Genomic DNA, 15,488 nt, shown 5'->3' with positions numbered 1-15,488 from the left:
AACCTTTCAAAAGTGGAGTGCCAAAATTACCAAACCTTGTTTTTCTAGATTTGGGGTCTATATGGAAGTGGGGCCCATGTGGGCCATGTATAATGGCTTTGAGGATCATGACCTCCAGCATCATGTGGAGGGTCAGGGACCACAGGTCATCTCTGACCGTGGCCTGCTTGTTTTCTTTGTATGTAAGGTTTGGGTGTATGTGTCACCCCATTGTCCTCTCAAACAGGAAAAAACCAAACCACTCTGATTACCTCAAAATCTCTCCGTTTCTCATAAATGGGGATGATGAGTTTATAGATGTCAGCGATTAGCTCATAGCGTTCAGCCTTCCAAAGTCCATCTGCACATTGTTCTAGAAGCTCCATGAGTACATCCTGATCAAAAAAGAAGGCCAGCGGCCAGAAAAGAGTGTTCAGGAAACATGACATTGTAATTCTTTGCAGAATGCTTAACCAGTTCCTAGTAAGAAGATTCCCAACTACATTATTTCTAAACACTAATTTCCATTCTGCACTATTTCTAAACATTATTTATTTAGTAATAAATAGCTCATCACTATGCTGTTTTTTTAATGAGCCATTTTTTAACCATTTACAAGCAGAAATGAAAGGTCACATTGTATGACTGTGTAATAGTTACATACCAGGGGAAAAAACTGACACTGATAGCTTCACACAGGCTCTCAATTTGTGTTTAGTTTTCTTTTTATAATTTAGATTTTTTTTTTCCTGGGGTGCTTGAGTGTCTTAGTTGGTTGAGCATCTTCATTTTGGCTTGGACCATGATCTCAGAGTTGTGGGATCAAGCCCTCTGTCAGGCTCTGTGCTCGGTGGGGATCTGCTTGAGATTCTTTCTCTCTCCCTCTCCCTCTGCCCTTCCTCCCTGCTTTCTCTCTAAAGGAAATAAAGAAATCTTTAAAAAAAATTTTTTTCCTTTCTAGGAAACAATAACAATGCTGAGACATGAAGTTACTAAGTGTGACTTCAACCCAAGTTAACCATCTCAGAGCAATTTAGTGTTGGCACATGGTAGGCATGACGCCTGCCTCACTAACAACCCTTTCCTTGGAAGCTTCTACCTACTGATCTAATCAGCATGACTATTTCCTGGCCAGTCACGGTTTCATCATCTGTGGACATGTGACCTAAATGGGCCAATCAGGATGACTTTTAGGACCTTGTATTGCAAAGCTGGCACCAAACTGTTCTCCCCGGCCCAGACATGACAGGCAGCCAAGAGCCTGACTGGGGCTGACATCTATCTCATGGCCAGCGAGGGGCCCATATGGCTTAGTAATAGAATGGAGAGCTCCCCCTCCCTCCCAAAGCGACTGTATCATGGATAACTCTGTTAAACACTCATATTGATTGCTCTCAATCTTTCTGGAATTTTCTAATGGAAGCCAATTTACTCAACTTTTATTGTTTAAGCCCATCTGAGTGGGGTTTCATTAAATGCTGTTGAGTAAATTTTCATGTGCTTCTTTGTCATCTGTATAGCTTTGGTGAAGTGTCTATTCAAATCTTTGGCTCATTTTTCTAGTGGGTTGTTTACTGAGTTTTGAGAATTCTTCACATATTTTGCATAAAAGTCCTTTACCAGACATGTGGTTTATAATTTTCTCCCAATCTGTGATTTATGTCTGGATTTTCTTAACAGTGTCATTTGAAGAGAATTTTAAAATTCTGATGAAGCTTATTTTTTTTCTGATGAAGTTTAATTTATCAAGTTTTTATTTCCTAGATTGTACTTTACATATTGAAAAAAATCTTTAACACAAGTCCACAAATATTTTCTCCTTAAGTTTTCTTCCAGAAGTTTTATAGTTTTACATTTAAGTCTATGATCTATGGAGTAATTTCTGAATATAGAGTGTAAAGTATGGGTTAATTTTTTTACATGAATGTCTAATTGTTCCAACACCATATGATGAAGACTATCATTTCTCCACTGAACTGCCTTTGAATTCTTGTCAAAAATCAATTGAACCTGTAATCAATCATAGGAAACAAAGTGAAGATTGCTGGAGGCGATGGGGGTGAGGGGATGCAGTAACTGGATGATGGACGTGAAGGAGGGCACATGATGTAATGAGTACTGATTGTACTCATTACAGTATATGTTAACTAACTGAATTTAAATTTTAAAAAAAGGGAAAGAAAAAAAACAAGAAGAATTTTATAAAATGATCTTCTCTAGGTATCAAATATACTACGTGCTCTACTAAAGCAAAGAAAATATATTACCTGAATGACTGGAAAAAAGTCATTTGAACCATATGTGTGTGGCTTCTCTATTTTGTTCCACTGATAGAGGATTACCACCCCAACTTTATAGAATGGTGTCTCCAGAGTGACACTAATGATATTTTGAGCCACACAACAATTTGTTCTGGGGTCTTTCCTGTGCACTACAGAATGGTTAGCAACATCCTTAGCCTCTACCTACTAGATGACAGTAGCAATACCTTCTCCCTCCCCCTTCCTCTAAATTGTGACACTAAAAAAAATTTCCAGATATTACCAAAAGTTCCCTGGAAGATGGGGGCAAAATCATCCCAACTGAAAACCAATGCTTTATAATAACCTTAAAAGTCAGATAGTGTGACTCTTTAAACTTTTTCAAAACTGTTTTGGCTAGTCTAGTTTTTTTGCTTTTCCTTATAAATTTTAAAATCCATTTTGTCAATTGCTACCAAAACCCCAGATGGGAGTTTGATCAGAACTGCTTCTGCATCTGTAAATCAGTTTAGGGAGAACTGACACTTTAACAATATTGAGTCTTCCACAAACACTTTAGGTCTTTGATTTTTTTCATCAGTGTTTTGTAATTTTTAGCATAGAAACCCACACAGATTTATATCTAAGTTTTTGTGAGGTTTTTGATGTTACTGTAAATAGTACTGTTTTTTAATCTTGATGATTTTTTTCCCAAGGAAAGTACTTTATTGAACAATATTTAAAGTCTACCAGCATACCTGTTTGTAAGAATTATATAAAACAATCATTAATATGGTGAAACCACAGTACAAGAATCTCTAAATGTGAAAAACGTTGATTGACTTTTGTATATCGGTTTTTGTATCCTGTGATCTTGCTAAACTTTGTAAATTCTTTGGGATTTTCTCTGTCATAAAGACAACTATATCATGGGAGTATAGGCAGTTTTCTTTCTTTCTTTCTTTTTTTTTGCCTATTGTACTGGTTAGAACCTCCAGCAGAACATTGAATAGAAGTGTGAAAGCAGGTATTCTTGTTTTTTTTTCCAGTTTTAGGGAAAATCACTTAGCCTTTCACCACTAAGTATAATGTTAGCTGCAGGTTTTTTGTAGATAATCTTTTTTGGGTTGAGGAAGTTCCTTTCTCTTCCTAGTTTTTTTGTTTTAAAACCGTGAGTGGATGTTCATCTTTCTCAAATGATTTTTCTGCATCTGTTGAGATGATCATACAGGTTTTTAAATTTATTCTGTTAATACAGTGAATTACATTAATTGGTTTTCCAATGTTGAACCAACAGTGCATTCCCAGGGTAAACCCCACATGGTCATGATTTATTTTTCTTTTATATTTTACTAGATTACATCTGCAAATTTATCTTTAAATGCCACTTGTCTTTAAACATATTTGTATCCTCTATCGCACCTTATTTTTTTAAAAAAGATTTTGTTTATTTATTTGAGAGACAGAGTGAGTAAGAGAACACATGAGCAGGGGCAGAAGGAGAGAGAGACAGACTCCCCGCTGAGCAGGGAGCCTGAAGTGAGGCTTCATCTCAGGATTCTGGGATCATGACCCAAGCCAAAGACAGATGCCCAATTGACTCAGTCACCCAGGTGCCCCTCTCTATCATATTTTAAATGAAGGGCAGGGTCTATGTTTTTTCATTCCTAATCTACTTTTTCACTATAGGCCTAATGTGTTCAGTTTATATATCCTAAGAAAATAAACATTTTTTTAAAGTAGGCTTCACACTCTGTGTGGAGCCCAATTGTGGGGCCTGAACCTATGACCTTGAGATCAACACATGAGCTCAGATCAAAAGTCAGATGGTGAACCAACTGAGCCACCCAGGCGCCCCAAAGATAAACATTTCTAAAGCAGTTGTGAGTCAAATTTATCAGAAAATACTGTCTGACTTTAAAAACCATCTTTAAAGCAAGACATTTAACTCTTATGTCATGTTTACAATATACAAATCATAAAACCATCATCAGTGTGACTAAACTGAGCCAATGCTTGTAAAGAAGATACCAATTGTCTCATACTTTTATTGCACATCTTTTAAGTGCAAACACTAAACTTTACATAGTAACTACTATAACAGCTATAGACAAAGAAAAAATCAGAAAAGGTTCTAATACCATCTCTTCTCCTTGAGCATTTGTATTATAAAAATGTACATCTTAGTTTTGTCTCAAATCTTTTCCAATGATAGAATCTCCCCAGACTAAGCATGACAAATGTTTATGATTACTCTCACACTCTTCTGATTATAAAAAGCTAGAAAAAAGCATACAAACAAAACTTGTATAACATCAGTATCAATATACTTACCTTTCTATATTAGTAAAACTGGGGATATAATAAAGGTCTAACCTTAATTTGGTGGTTGTGAGGATCAAATAAAATTTTACCCATCAAAGTGCTCTGAAAACTATAAATGCTGTGTGGTTAAATTTGCAGGCTAGTTAAACAGATTGCTCTTCTTTCAATTATCACTTTCTACTTTGTAGTGATTGTTTAAAAATGGTATCTTACTATCAATGGACTACATAATAGCCCACAGTGCCATACACATATTTGGTAGTGAGGACTTGGAGGAATGAATTAGTCTTCATTTTTCTTAGTAATTTAACTATTACTCATACCTGCCCTTTGCTGTCGGGAAGTAAGTTAACAGTCCTTTCATCAAAGCCTTCCATTTCTTGCACACCTTAGGTCAAAGTCGTTGCTAGTAGGTAGTTTTTGAACATCTTCGTTCTCAGTGGTGCTGAGGGACTACTGGTAGAGGTGGAAGGATTTTGGAAGCCTCAATTCCCCATCAGGGATGAGAATATTGCACACCCAAAGTGTTCTTCCAATAATGCAAATCAAATGGAACTTTACTTATTTAAAAACTAGGTTTAACTTACAGACTACTCATTTGGGCGCTTTCTCAATACTGGGCTTTGTTCAAAGAGAAATGTAAACTTTCTGTAAGAAACTACAATTGGTTCCATCAGTATTGGATAATCCACACTATGCATGTGAATGCACAATGATGATATTCTGTTTGTGGATGGGACCAAAGAGACCTACAGATTCTTAATTCCATGTCGTAGCAGTCATAACACAATAAGCATCTGGAGTCGTTTTGATGTCATCTTACAGAAAACTGAAATTCTTCTCAAAGAATTATAAAAGTTATAACTGGGCACAGTTACTACCACATTGTTAACTTGATTCTTTCCCTTTATTCATTTACATGTTTTACCAAGCATCTACTATATGCAAGGCACTGTGCTTGACACTGGGGTTATAAAGCAAATTTATATAAATAAAATGAAATTTCTATAATTTATAAAAATGGTTCTATAGATTTTTCTATGAATGTGGAAGGTATATTTTGGATGGTTTATTAGGGTATGCACATAAATAAAATTTGCTTTGAGGAGGGGCCTTCAAAGACACACAGAGGTTATCCTTCAGAGCAGCTAAGACTGATGTACTAGAGACTCATGACCACCAAATGGAAGATGTGAAATACACGTTAAGATACCATGGATAAGGAAAACAGTAATTTCAAATACATGCCCAAACTTCAAGTCACAAAGGTAGACACTCTGAATTGAGAGCAGTAGGGTTTTTTTTTTTTTTTAAACAGTAGTCAATGTATCTCTGGGTGAATATTGGGGAGGCCAATTATCAGTGAATGAAGCACTTCTTGGTCTCAAGGAGTCCAGTACGAAGACTGATCCATAAAGAGATTATAAAAAATGCTAGTAAGTGCTGATAAAGAAACATGCAGGCAATCAGTGATGCAGACAGGAATGGCCTCCATCCAGTGATGTGGGAGAGGAGAGACACAGGAAGTTCCAGAAAGTGGTGACTGAGTCTTAAAAATGATCAGGAGTTAGTAAGGCAAAGGTGAAAGGTGCCAGTAGGAAGGGAGGGGAGACCTTCCAGGGAGAGGGAACACGATGGGCAAAAGACATGGGAGTGAGGGCAGCACAGCGGGGGAGGAATTTACAAGTAGTCTGAGGGGTGATTCAGAATACAAAATCCAAACCAGGGAGTGGCAAGAGATGAGGCTAGGTGGGGCGGTGTGGAAAGGATTTAAACAGGCTAGATAGCTATACTCAAAGTTTTCTATGTCAAAAATAGATTAATTAAATGTAGATAATTTTGAGATATGAAAATACATATAGGCATATGTCAACTATCACAATGATTAAGGATTATATAAGGAAGGTATTACTTGATTTTGAAATGATCTTCTGTCTATCCATAAAAGGTACCTTTACAGCAGCCTTTCAGGTATATTTTAAATGGCCCTAGGGCAGCCCAGGTGGCTCAGTGGTTTGGTGCCACCTTCAGCCCAGGGCGTGATCCTGGAGACCAAGGATCGAGTTCCACATCGGGCTCCTTGCAGAGAGTCTGCTTCTCCCTCTGCCTGTATCTCTGCCTCTCTCTCTCTGTGTCTCTCATGAATAAATAAATAAAATCTTAAAAAAAAAAAAAAGGAAAATCTGTCAAATCTGTCAAATTGGAAAATCTGTCAAATCTGTCAAATTGGAAAATCTGTCAAATTGGGTTCAGAAAGATGGACTTCAAGCAGGAAACTCTCCTCCAGAGTGGTTGGAAAATGGGAACATTTGATAAAGCGAATAGAGCTTAGTAAATAATTGAAATTAAGTATCGCATTTGATGGTAATCAGGAATTAGGAAATAACACATCACCTATTTTTATATACTACTAGACATTATTTTATCTTTTTTTCTTATTCAGGAGGTAGATCTGTAGTTCATTAGTGTGATATCAGTTATTATTAAAAAGAAGTGATAATACATACTATAAAAAGCAATGCCTGTATAGATTTTACTCAAAAACAAACTAAGGAGTGCCTGTGTGGCTCAGTCAGTTAAAGTGTTTGGTTTCGGCTCAGGTCATGATCTCATGGGCTGTGGCAGGCTCCATGCTCAGCAAGGAAGTTTGCTGGAGATTCTCTCCTTCTGCACCCCCCCTAAATAAATAAATCTTAAAAAAAAAAAAAAACCCCAAAACTAAAAATAGCTTCTATAAGAAAGGATAAGCCCTCTCAAAAAAGTAGAGTATGGAACACCAAACATGAAAGTATAATTTAGTAACGTAAATTATCCAACCTAATGTCAATCTACATATACCTAGACATTTAGAGTTGGTACATCAAGTAAAAATTCTTTGAACAGAAATAACCAGTAAAAGAAAAAAAGAAAGAACCAGTACTCTCAGATAGTTCAGCTTGAGAGGCTATATGTCAACACAAAATTAGAGAGTCATAGGAATTATGATGTCATAGTAACTAAACACTGGGGCATATATGAATAATATTCTCAGCAGAAATTCCATGTATTAATTTACTTAGAATTCTCAGCAATCATAGCACCCTGAAAACCAGAGCTAATCCAGACAATGGTCAGAGAGTGATGACCTTGAACAGAAAGCTTGATGGTTTTATCACCTTACTTAAAATTTAAATGCCAAGATATATTTTCTAAATTGCCAATATATGCAAAGAACTATAAGTAATTACTGGTTGGGAAAAAAAAAAACCCTCAATGAACTTTATGCATCTGAAAAGCTTATATATTATGTCATTAGATTGATCTTAAAATGATTCCAGTGCAAGCTCATAAGCCATTGAGACAGCTGTTTAAATTGTAATTAGCCACTTCCATTTTCAAGTGTGCCACAGCAATGTGACTGAGGTCACAGAGCACCCGTCTGTGGAAACAGCACACTAATGTTGTATATGGGTATGTGTACACACAAAAACGCCTATTGGGGCCCGTTTATGTATAGGGTATTTAAAAATTCATTTAAATGCCAATTTTTCCATCTAGTATTAATTTAATTTAACCTTATGTATGAAGCTAGATGTTGTCCCTACTATCTGTCATTTAGAAATAACATAAACGCGAGACCAGGTTTGGGCAATGGCATACCTTATGGCTTAATTCACACTTCCACCAAATTACTGTTTCTTGAGATAGAGTTGAGAATCCCTTGCAGCAAGATAATCACTTGCAATGCTTATTGCAAGATATAAATACAGATTCCCAGGCACTACACTCACCCAGTGAAATCTGGGGACTGGCAGAGCAGGAAGACTGGAAATCTATATTTGTAACAAGAATCTATTTCTAATTAAGTACACTAAAATTTGAGGACTATTGGACCAAGTGACGTTTTCTGAGGCAGGCACATCACTTACGTATCCCCCAGCTAGCACATGGCATACAGCTAGTTTATGGAATGAATCAATATATGTCAATATAGAAATTCCAGGTCATGAAGAACTCAGACAACTTCCAATTCAGACTATAAAGGGCCATAGTTTTGGTATTTCTCCTCCATGGGAAGAAAGCATCATCAAATGCAGTCTAATGTGCTAGCGCAGGGAGCAGATCACACTCACATTTCTATCTCCAGTACCTAACTGAGTGCCAAGAAAGCTCAGTAAATATTTGCAAAATGAAGCAGGCCAATATGCCCTGGTATGAGCCAAAGGTAGAGCAGTTAGACCAGTTCCACGGGCGAAGTTCACTAGTCACCACTGCAATGACCTGCATGATGACAAAAGTGCCTCCATGGATATCGATTTTGGGGTTACAAGGACATTTTAGCAAGTGGGCAAATAGTGAAGATGAACTGTATTTTCTATTTCCCCTTCCAGAGTCCCTCTTAGCCCATCCTTCCTAGCTCTGTGCTTTGGGAGGTTGATGCACCAGCACTGCTGGCCTGCAGGCTGGGCTCCCTGTCCTCTGGCTCCTGGCTGAGTTCAGTCAATGGAAGGCCTGGTAAAAGCCTGGAGGGCAGGCGGAGAGTGAGGATGGACTGGCTGTGCACATGCCCCTCCCTGCCAGGGTAGGGTACAGGCCTGAGCTCTCCCCTACAACCTGTCATGTGCCCCCACCCTGTGGAGTTTCTCTCTTTCTCCCCTCCCCTAGTCCACAGGGTGAGAGGTGGTACCCCAGCTGTTGCTAACCTCAAGGGTACTGCAATATTATTTGTTCATTTCCCTTCACTCTATTCAAACTTTTCAAAATAGTCCCTTTGTTAGCCTTTTTTCAATGCCTCAAGTGTGCTGCCTATTTCTACATGGGATCCTGAGGGAGGAATTTCAAAACTTCATGGGCTGTGTGGAACTTTGATGCCACAGGGGATTCAGAATTCTTCAATCTGCACAAGCTCCAACTTGCGTAACAGAATTGTAAACAGGAATGGGATGTTTCTTTTTATCTAATCAAAAGCAACTGGGAGGGAGTCTGCTCTTTAGATCAGAGTCAGGGAAGATGAACCACAATCAATAAAAATCTATCTGAGGTCTGCTGCTGGGAGAACTGTGTGTTCTTATGCAGCTCCACGAAAATCGTGTTAGGAAAGCACAAGGCATTTAAGTACATCTAATAATGCAGATTAAAAGGGCAATGGTTTTTATTAAGCTATGTGCTACACACCTATCCCCATGAGCTTTTCCCAAAACTCCTTCTAGGAAAGAGATGTTCAACTTTTTCTTTTTCTTGAAAACATCCTGATAGCCAAAGCAAAAATGCATGTGGTAATCTGTTTTCCTGACTTTTAGATCATGTTCTTTCAACTCCCAGCTAGTTTCAATCTTGACATGCAGCGGTTGCTCAGGACTTTATAATTCTACCGCGTCACATCCTAATCCTTACAGATCATTGTGTACTATGGACCTTGCTAAACATTTACCAACTTTATGCTTCAAGGACAGGGTGGAAAATCCATTTTCTGGAAATAACTGATAAAGTGACTGCTCTCACATGTTTAGTTATCACTCAGACTGGGTGCCATTCACAAATTTCCTCAATCAAGTCTGTGCTTGATTTCCTAGGTTGATTCCCTAGGCTGAAGTGATTATTCCAGCCTATTACTTAATCAGATGAGCAAATCTGAGCTTCATTTTATCATCCTACAGGGCAGGTTACTGAGAACTGTTTTACTTTCTTTTTTCTTTTTAAGATTTTATTTATTAGAGAGAGAAAGAGCGCGAGCACGTGCACAAGCAGGGGGAGGGGCAGAGGGCGAGGGAGTAGCAGATTCCCCACTGAGCAGGGAGCCCAATGCAGGGGCTCGAACCCAGGATCCTGAGATCATGACCTGAGCTGAAGGCAAATGCTTAACCAACTGAGCTACCCAGGGCCCCGAGAACTGTTTACTTTCAAATCTTTAGTTGTTCTTGGCATCATTGCTTTCCTTATCAAATTCTAAACAAAATGCTGTAGTCCAGAGGTCTTTGTAGACACAAGGGGGCATGGCGGTTTCTGCAAGGAGACAATTTGAGCCTCCTCTCAAAGAAAAACCCAGTCAAACGCACCTTGGAAGGAGGAGTTTAATGCAAGCCTTTTGCCTCAGTGAGAGGTTTCACACTTCAGGGCAAAAACTGAAAATTACCATCTGCCCTGGCATTACAAGGTAGAGACACAGCTGAACTGTTAATGCCATGCAATAACTGCCTTTTTTTCTCCTTTGAGATACCTAGAAAAATTTATCTCCTGGTTAAAATTATTTTAATATTTCAATGTGAAATGCACTCAATATATTATCCTTCTTTCTCATGTTTACTTTTTAATTTACAGGGTCATATGAGACTAGACAATTTATGATAGTGGTTCTTAAACTATGGGGGCTTAAGACCCCTTTTATCATTAAAATTATTGAGAATTCCTTAAAAAATACTGAGAACTTTTATGTATATGAGTGTTATCTCTCAATATTCATAATATTAGGAATGGAAACTGGAAAATGCTAATTTATTTTTAAATTTTTAAAATTATTATTTTAAAATATTTTTTTATTTATTCGTGAGAGACACAGAGAGAGAGGCACAGACATAGGCAGAGGGAAGGGCAGGCTCCCCACAAAGTCCGATGTGGGACTCGATCCCGGAACTCTGGGAACACGACCTGAGCCAAAGGCAGATGTTAAGCCACCCAGGAGTCCCCCTAAAATATTTATTAATTTAAGTAAGATAATAATAAACCTATTACATGTTAATGAAACATTTTCTCCAAAAGAAAAAAAATATTAGGGAAGAAAGTAGCACCGTTTTACATTTTTGTAACTCTCTTTAATGACTGACATCATAGGAAAAACCTGGATTTTCATATCTACTTCTGTATTCAATCTGTTCAATATGCTGTTTTGGATGATGTATACCAAGAAAGTCCAGCCCTGCACATTCGGTTGGAAAAGGAGGGACCTCAAAGACTTCCTGAAAGGGTCTCGGGGACCCCAAATCTTCCTGGATCACACTTTGAGAACTGATTCTTTGACTGGTTAGTGTCGTGAAGGATGTTTGTCTGTAGCCCTACTTATGGGCAAAAACATATCTAGAAGTCATAACATTAATTGTAGGACCTCCACATCATAAAAACATGTAGAACGGAAGCAGAAGATAGTTACTTCTCTCTGTTCTTTCTCTCCACATGAAGAAACAGACGATTTATTTTTCTTTATTTAAAAGACAGGCAAGATCGACATGCTTTCCCTTGACTATTCCATTCTGCGCTGAGCTGAGGGGAGGCAGGCACACATGGAAAACCCTTCTGGCAGACAGTTGACTGAAGAGGAAATTCAGTGGACAGAGGCAGAAAACTCACATTTGTTCAAATTCCTAGCTTTACTTTAAAATTTTCTGGTTCCAGATAAATGGCTGTAAGGTAATCCTATTTTGACCAGAAAGTTGCAGAAACTGCCACCATGATCTAACGTGGAAGCTTCTGACCTCTATCGGGGGCAGGATGAGGTATTCTTCTTCACCAATGGTGAGAGGAATCTGGGATAAAGTAGAGGCAGGGGCCCGGGGCTGCTCTGGCCCTAAGCCCAGGCTGACCTCTCAATGGCTTTGTGTGTCTGCAGACCCAGGAGAGAGGTCAGTGTGGGGGACACTGATTTAAAAGTCTGAGTGACTGGTTAGCTCAGTTGGTTCAAGTGTGATGCTAATAAAAGTCAGATCAAAATAGCAATAAAACCCTATTTTAGCTGGAGAAATTAATTGCTGGAAAGAATGAGAAACCTTATGGTCAAAATACTAGACTTTTTCCCACATGTGTTTGAGCTCTTAGCCTCACTTTCCTCCCAACTAGCTCCTCAAACTCTCTTTCCAGAGCAAAGGAGGAATTCCTAGAAAGGGGAATGGCAGAGCTTTTGCTGCTCTGTTTCAGCCATCTGGAGCATTCGTTTAGTCAGGGGGAAGTGGGTAGCTGGCAGCTGCTGAGAGAAAACCATCATGTGATGTGCTGGCAGAGCACAGCCGCCTCGGAGATACTCACGAACTGAAGACCCACGCCAGCCGAGGCGCTCACCTCGTTGAAATGGACATCCTGCATTCCGACATCTTCCATCATGGAGGCCTCCTCGTCTATGTTTGGGGTGATCACCCTGAATGCTGTGCATCCTTGTCTAAACATGCCTACAAGTGACACAGCAGGGGAGAGAGTAGATTAGTAACCCTAAGTGGACGGACCTCGAGGGTTCTTCCTGCCCCCAAGTTTCTGTGTTGAAGGAAGCCACTGACTCTGAAATCTTTTAGGTCTCAGGTCACCCTTCTCACAGGGAGTCACTGTGTGTTTTCTTCATTTGCTTCCTCATATCAAGCCTTCCCTCCCTCAATTCTTTCTTCATCCTTTTAATTCTTTACCCACCTTTATTAAAATATACGTAATCTTTAAATAAACTATAAATAAACCGAACAGGTATTGGATCCAAATTAATAATTTTAAAACAACAACAATAATTTGACTTTCTATGATAACCCCATGCTCAGATACTGAGAAAGATAAAGCCAAAGCCAATCAAAGAGAAATGTGACTCAAACAGAACTGTTGCCTTCAAGCTGTCACCTTCCCTACTATGGCTGAGGGTAACTCATAACTCAGATGAGAACTTGCTCTTCTCCTTCATAAAGCAGCCTACCAACATGTAACTCAACAGCTGCAGCCATGAGCTGAGAGGCCATTTTAGCTGGTTCCATGTCTACTGCCTGAGGGGTAAGGACAGGCCTTCTGTCCTCCCCACAATCAAAGAGCAGGACCACCAACAGCATGAATACGTCAGGGGCCTGAGCACTCTGATTCTCTCAGGAAAATGGTATAAGGTTGGAGCTGGGATCAAGAACCGAGATAAGGATAAACTGCAAAGCCATAATGACTCTTTCACACTCATCTTGGAGGCCCTGGGGGAAAAGTCATAGGTCAGTTGGAGGATGTCAGCTGGGCAAAAATGATCAAGTACAGAAGGACTTGAAACGTACTGCTACTCTATTTTGAGATCACTATTTATAATAAAATAAAACTCAAAACTTGAATGGACACCTCCCATATTTTGGGAAGAAGAGGAGCACAGAGTATTTTGAAATCATGTCTTGAAAGAATAGATTGTGGAGTCAGAGATTTTTCTGCTACATGATGGTGGAGGTTTCCAAGCCTTGAGACAAAAGATATCCCCCTTGACAAGTATTAATCTAGGAGCTTAAAGATACGACTTTGTTTTTTTGTTAACATACAAAAAACCAAAATCAGAGAAGCCAACCACCCAGGTTTCTGGCTAGAGAGTACATTTAAATATACACCTCAGCTCTAACAGAGTAATTGTAGGAGTGGCCCAAGCGCTCCCCCCCTTGCAAAGGAACAGACCGCCATGGAATAAGAGAGGAAAAGAAGGAAGGGAAGGAGGGAGCCAAATCTATCCATGCAGAGTCGCGAGGGAGAATCCCCACACCTCTAAGTGTCAGGTGGATGGGGCAGCTGGGGCACTGGGGGCTGGACCCACCCTCAGGCTCACCTCCCCGGCGCCTCCTCTGGCAGGTGCTGTGGCTGTAGGGGAAGAGGGGCAGCTCCGGACGGAGGGCTATGTCTGCTTCTAAACACGAGGAAATGTATTACCTGACAAAAAGTCTCAACAGGAAATCATGCTGGTAGCAAGAGAATATGGAAACCTTTCCTTTCTCTTTCCTTTGGGTTCTGATGTATGACAAGCCTAGACTCCAATTAAATTCCATCTCAAAGAGCCAGCTGTACCAGAAATACAGAAATTCCCCGGTCCTAGCATCTGATTTTCTATCATCATTTCTGACTTTGGAAATGTATTTCTTGTTAGCCAGATCTAGGACTGCTGTACTCCAGGACACAGGCACACATGATGAGCTTTCCTAAAAACCTCAGTGTTTTTGATTTCCAAATGGAAATGAGCAACTGGTATTTAACCAAAAGAACCCATGAAAGAATTCATGGCCTGCTCATCTGGGAACAAACATATAATGCACAAAAGAGCAGCACTCACACACTCCTGCCCTCTCCTTCCCTAGGGAGGCAAGGTTTCTGGTCGGCAAGGCTGCCTACCCACATAATAAAGCCAACTGGGCTGTGGTTCTAAAAAAAAAAATGCTGATACTCTCCCATTAAAGCTGCCATTTGATTGATAAACAGTTCCAGTGGGAACTGTCTTTAGGGAAAATAAATCTTGTCTCAGCTCAAGATTAGCCAGTCAAGGACACCCAGATGCAAAGCTCATTAAGTAGTTTTTGCAAGATAGAGTCGTTAGTTAAAGGTCATACAATAACATGTCATCTAGTTTTCTTTTTGATATTGGCACCTCTGCTGTGCTTACCAAGCCAAGCAAATGTCTTACCGGTGAATAAAACCAAGAACACCTGCATGCACACAAATCCAAAATGCCCCCACTTCCAAGTCTTTCTGAATGGCTCTCACTTGTCTTTTCTGCTTTGTACGGTTTTATATTCATTTCACAAAACACAGAAATCATTCCTACCTTTCCGTGTGAGATACTCTGCCACCAGGGCTGTGACATGGACATAACACATCGCTGCCTACAATAAAAGACATATGCTTCAGGATCACCATGTATAGAGTGCATCTGAAAAAAAAACTGCAAATCGAGATGAATGGTAGTAAATTTGCTGAGGCTCATTCCTGTTTAGAATGACTGCATTTTAATATGAAAGATTAAAAAAGCATTTGTTCTTACTCTATTGAAGATTTCTGCATCATTTCTCTGAAGGTAAAAAGGACCATTTGAAGAAAAGGCATGTGTCTTCCTAGATTCTGAGAGAATTGCTCAGATTTCAGCAAATAGTTTTCTCTCAACTTAAAAAAAGATGTAGTGACTGCTTCCCAACATGGAATTATAATCTAAAATTATAGCTTAATGTTAGATAACATTAAAAGCACCTTAAAATGAAAGAAAAAATAAAAATTGATTTTTTT

General features: G+C 39.2%; 1 protein-coding gene across 25 annotated transcripts in view; it reads right to left on the bottom strand.

The window, feature by feature from the left end:
* The window catches only part of DOCK9 (dedicator of cytokinesis 9), a 282,842-nt gene that overhangs the window by 18,996 nt on the left and 248,358 nt on the right, over positions 1–15,488 (bottom strand). For 11 of the 25 annotated variants that reach the window (XM_041731255.1, XM_041731259.1, XM_041731260.1 and 8 more), the window contains exons 44-46: positions 15,034–15,091; positions 12,570–12,676; positions 252–374 (exon numbers count right to left, since the gene is read on the bottom strand). In XM_041731255.1, the coding sequence (XP_041587189.1) occupies positions 252–374; positions 12,570–12,676; positions 15,034–15,091 (288 nt within the window). Of the gene's footprint in view, positions 1–251; positions 375–12,536; positions 12,677–14,046; positions 14,125–15,033; positions 15,092–15,488 lie in introns of all 25 variants that reach the window. The other 14 variants (XM_041731266.1, XM_041731253.1, XM_041731243.1 and 11 more) reach the window with 3 other exon arrangements.

Source organism: Vulpes lagopus, chromosome 16, assembly GCF_018345385.1.
Source record: "Vulpes lagopus strain Blue_001 chromosome 16, ASM1834538v1, whole genome shotgun sequence".
In the NCBI taxonomy this organism is placed as follows: Eukaryota; Metazoa; Chordata; class Mammalia; order Carnivora; family Canidae; genus Vulpes; species Vulpes lagopus.
This window is presented reverse-complemented; position numbering and strand designations above follow the sequence as displayed.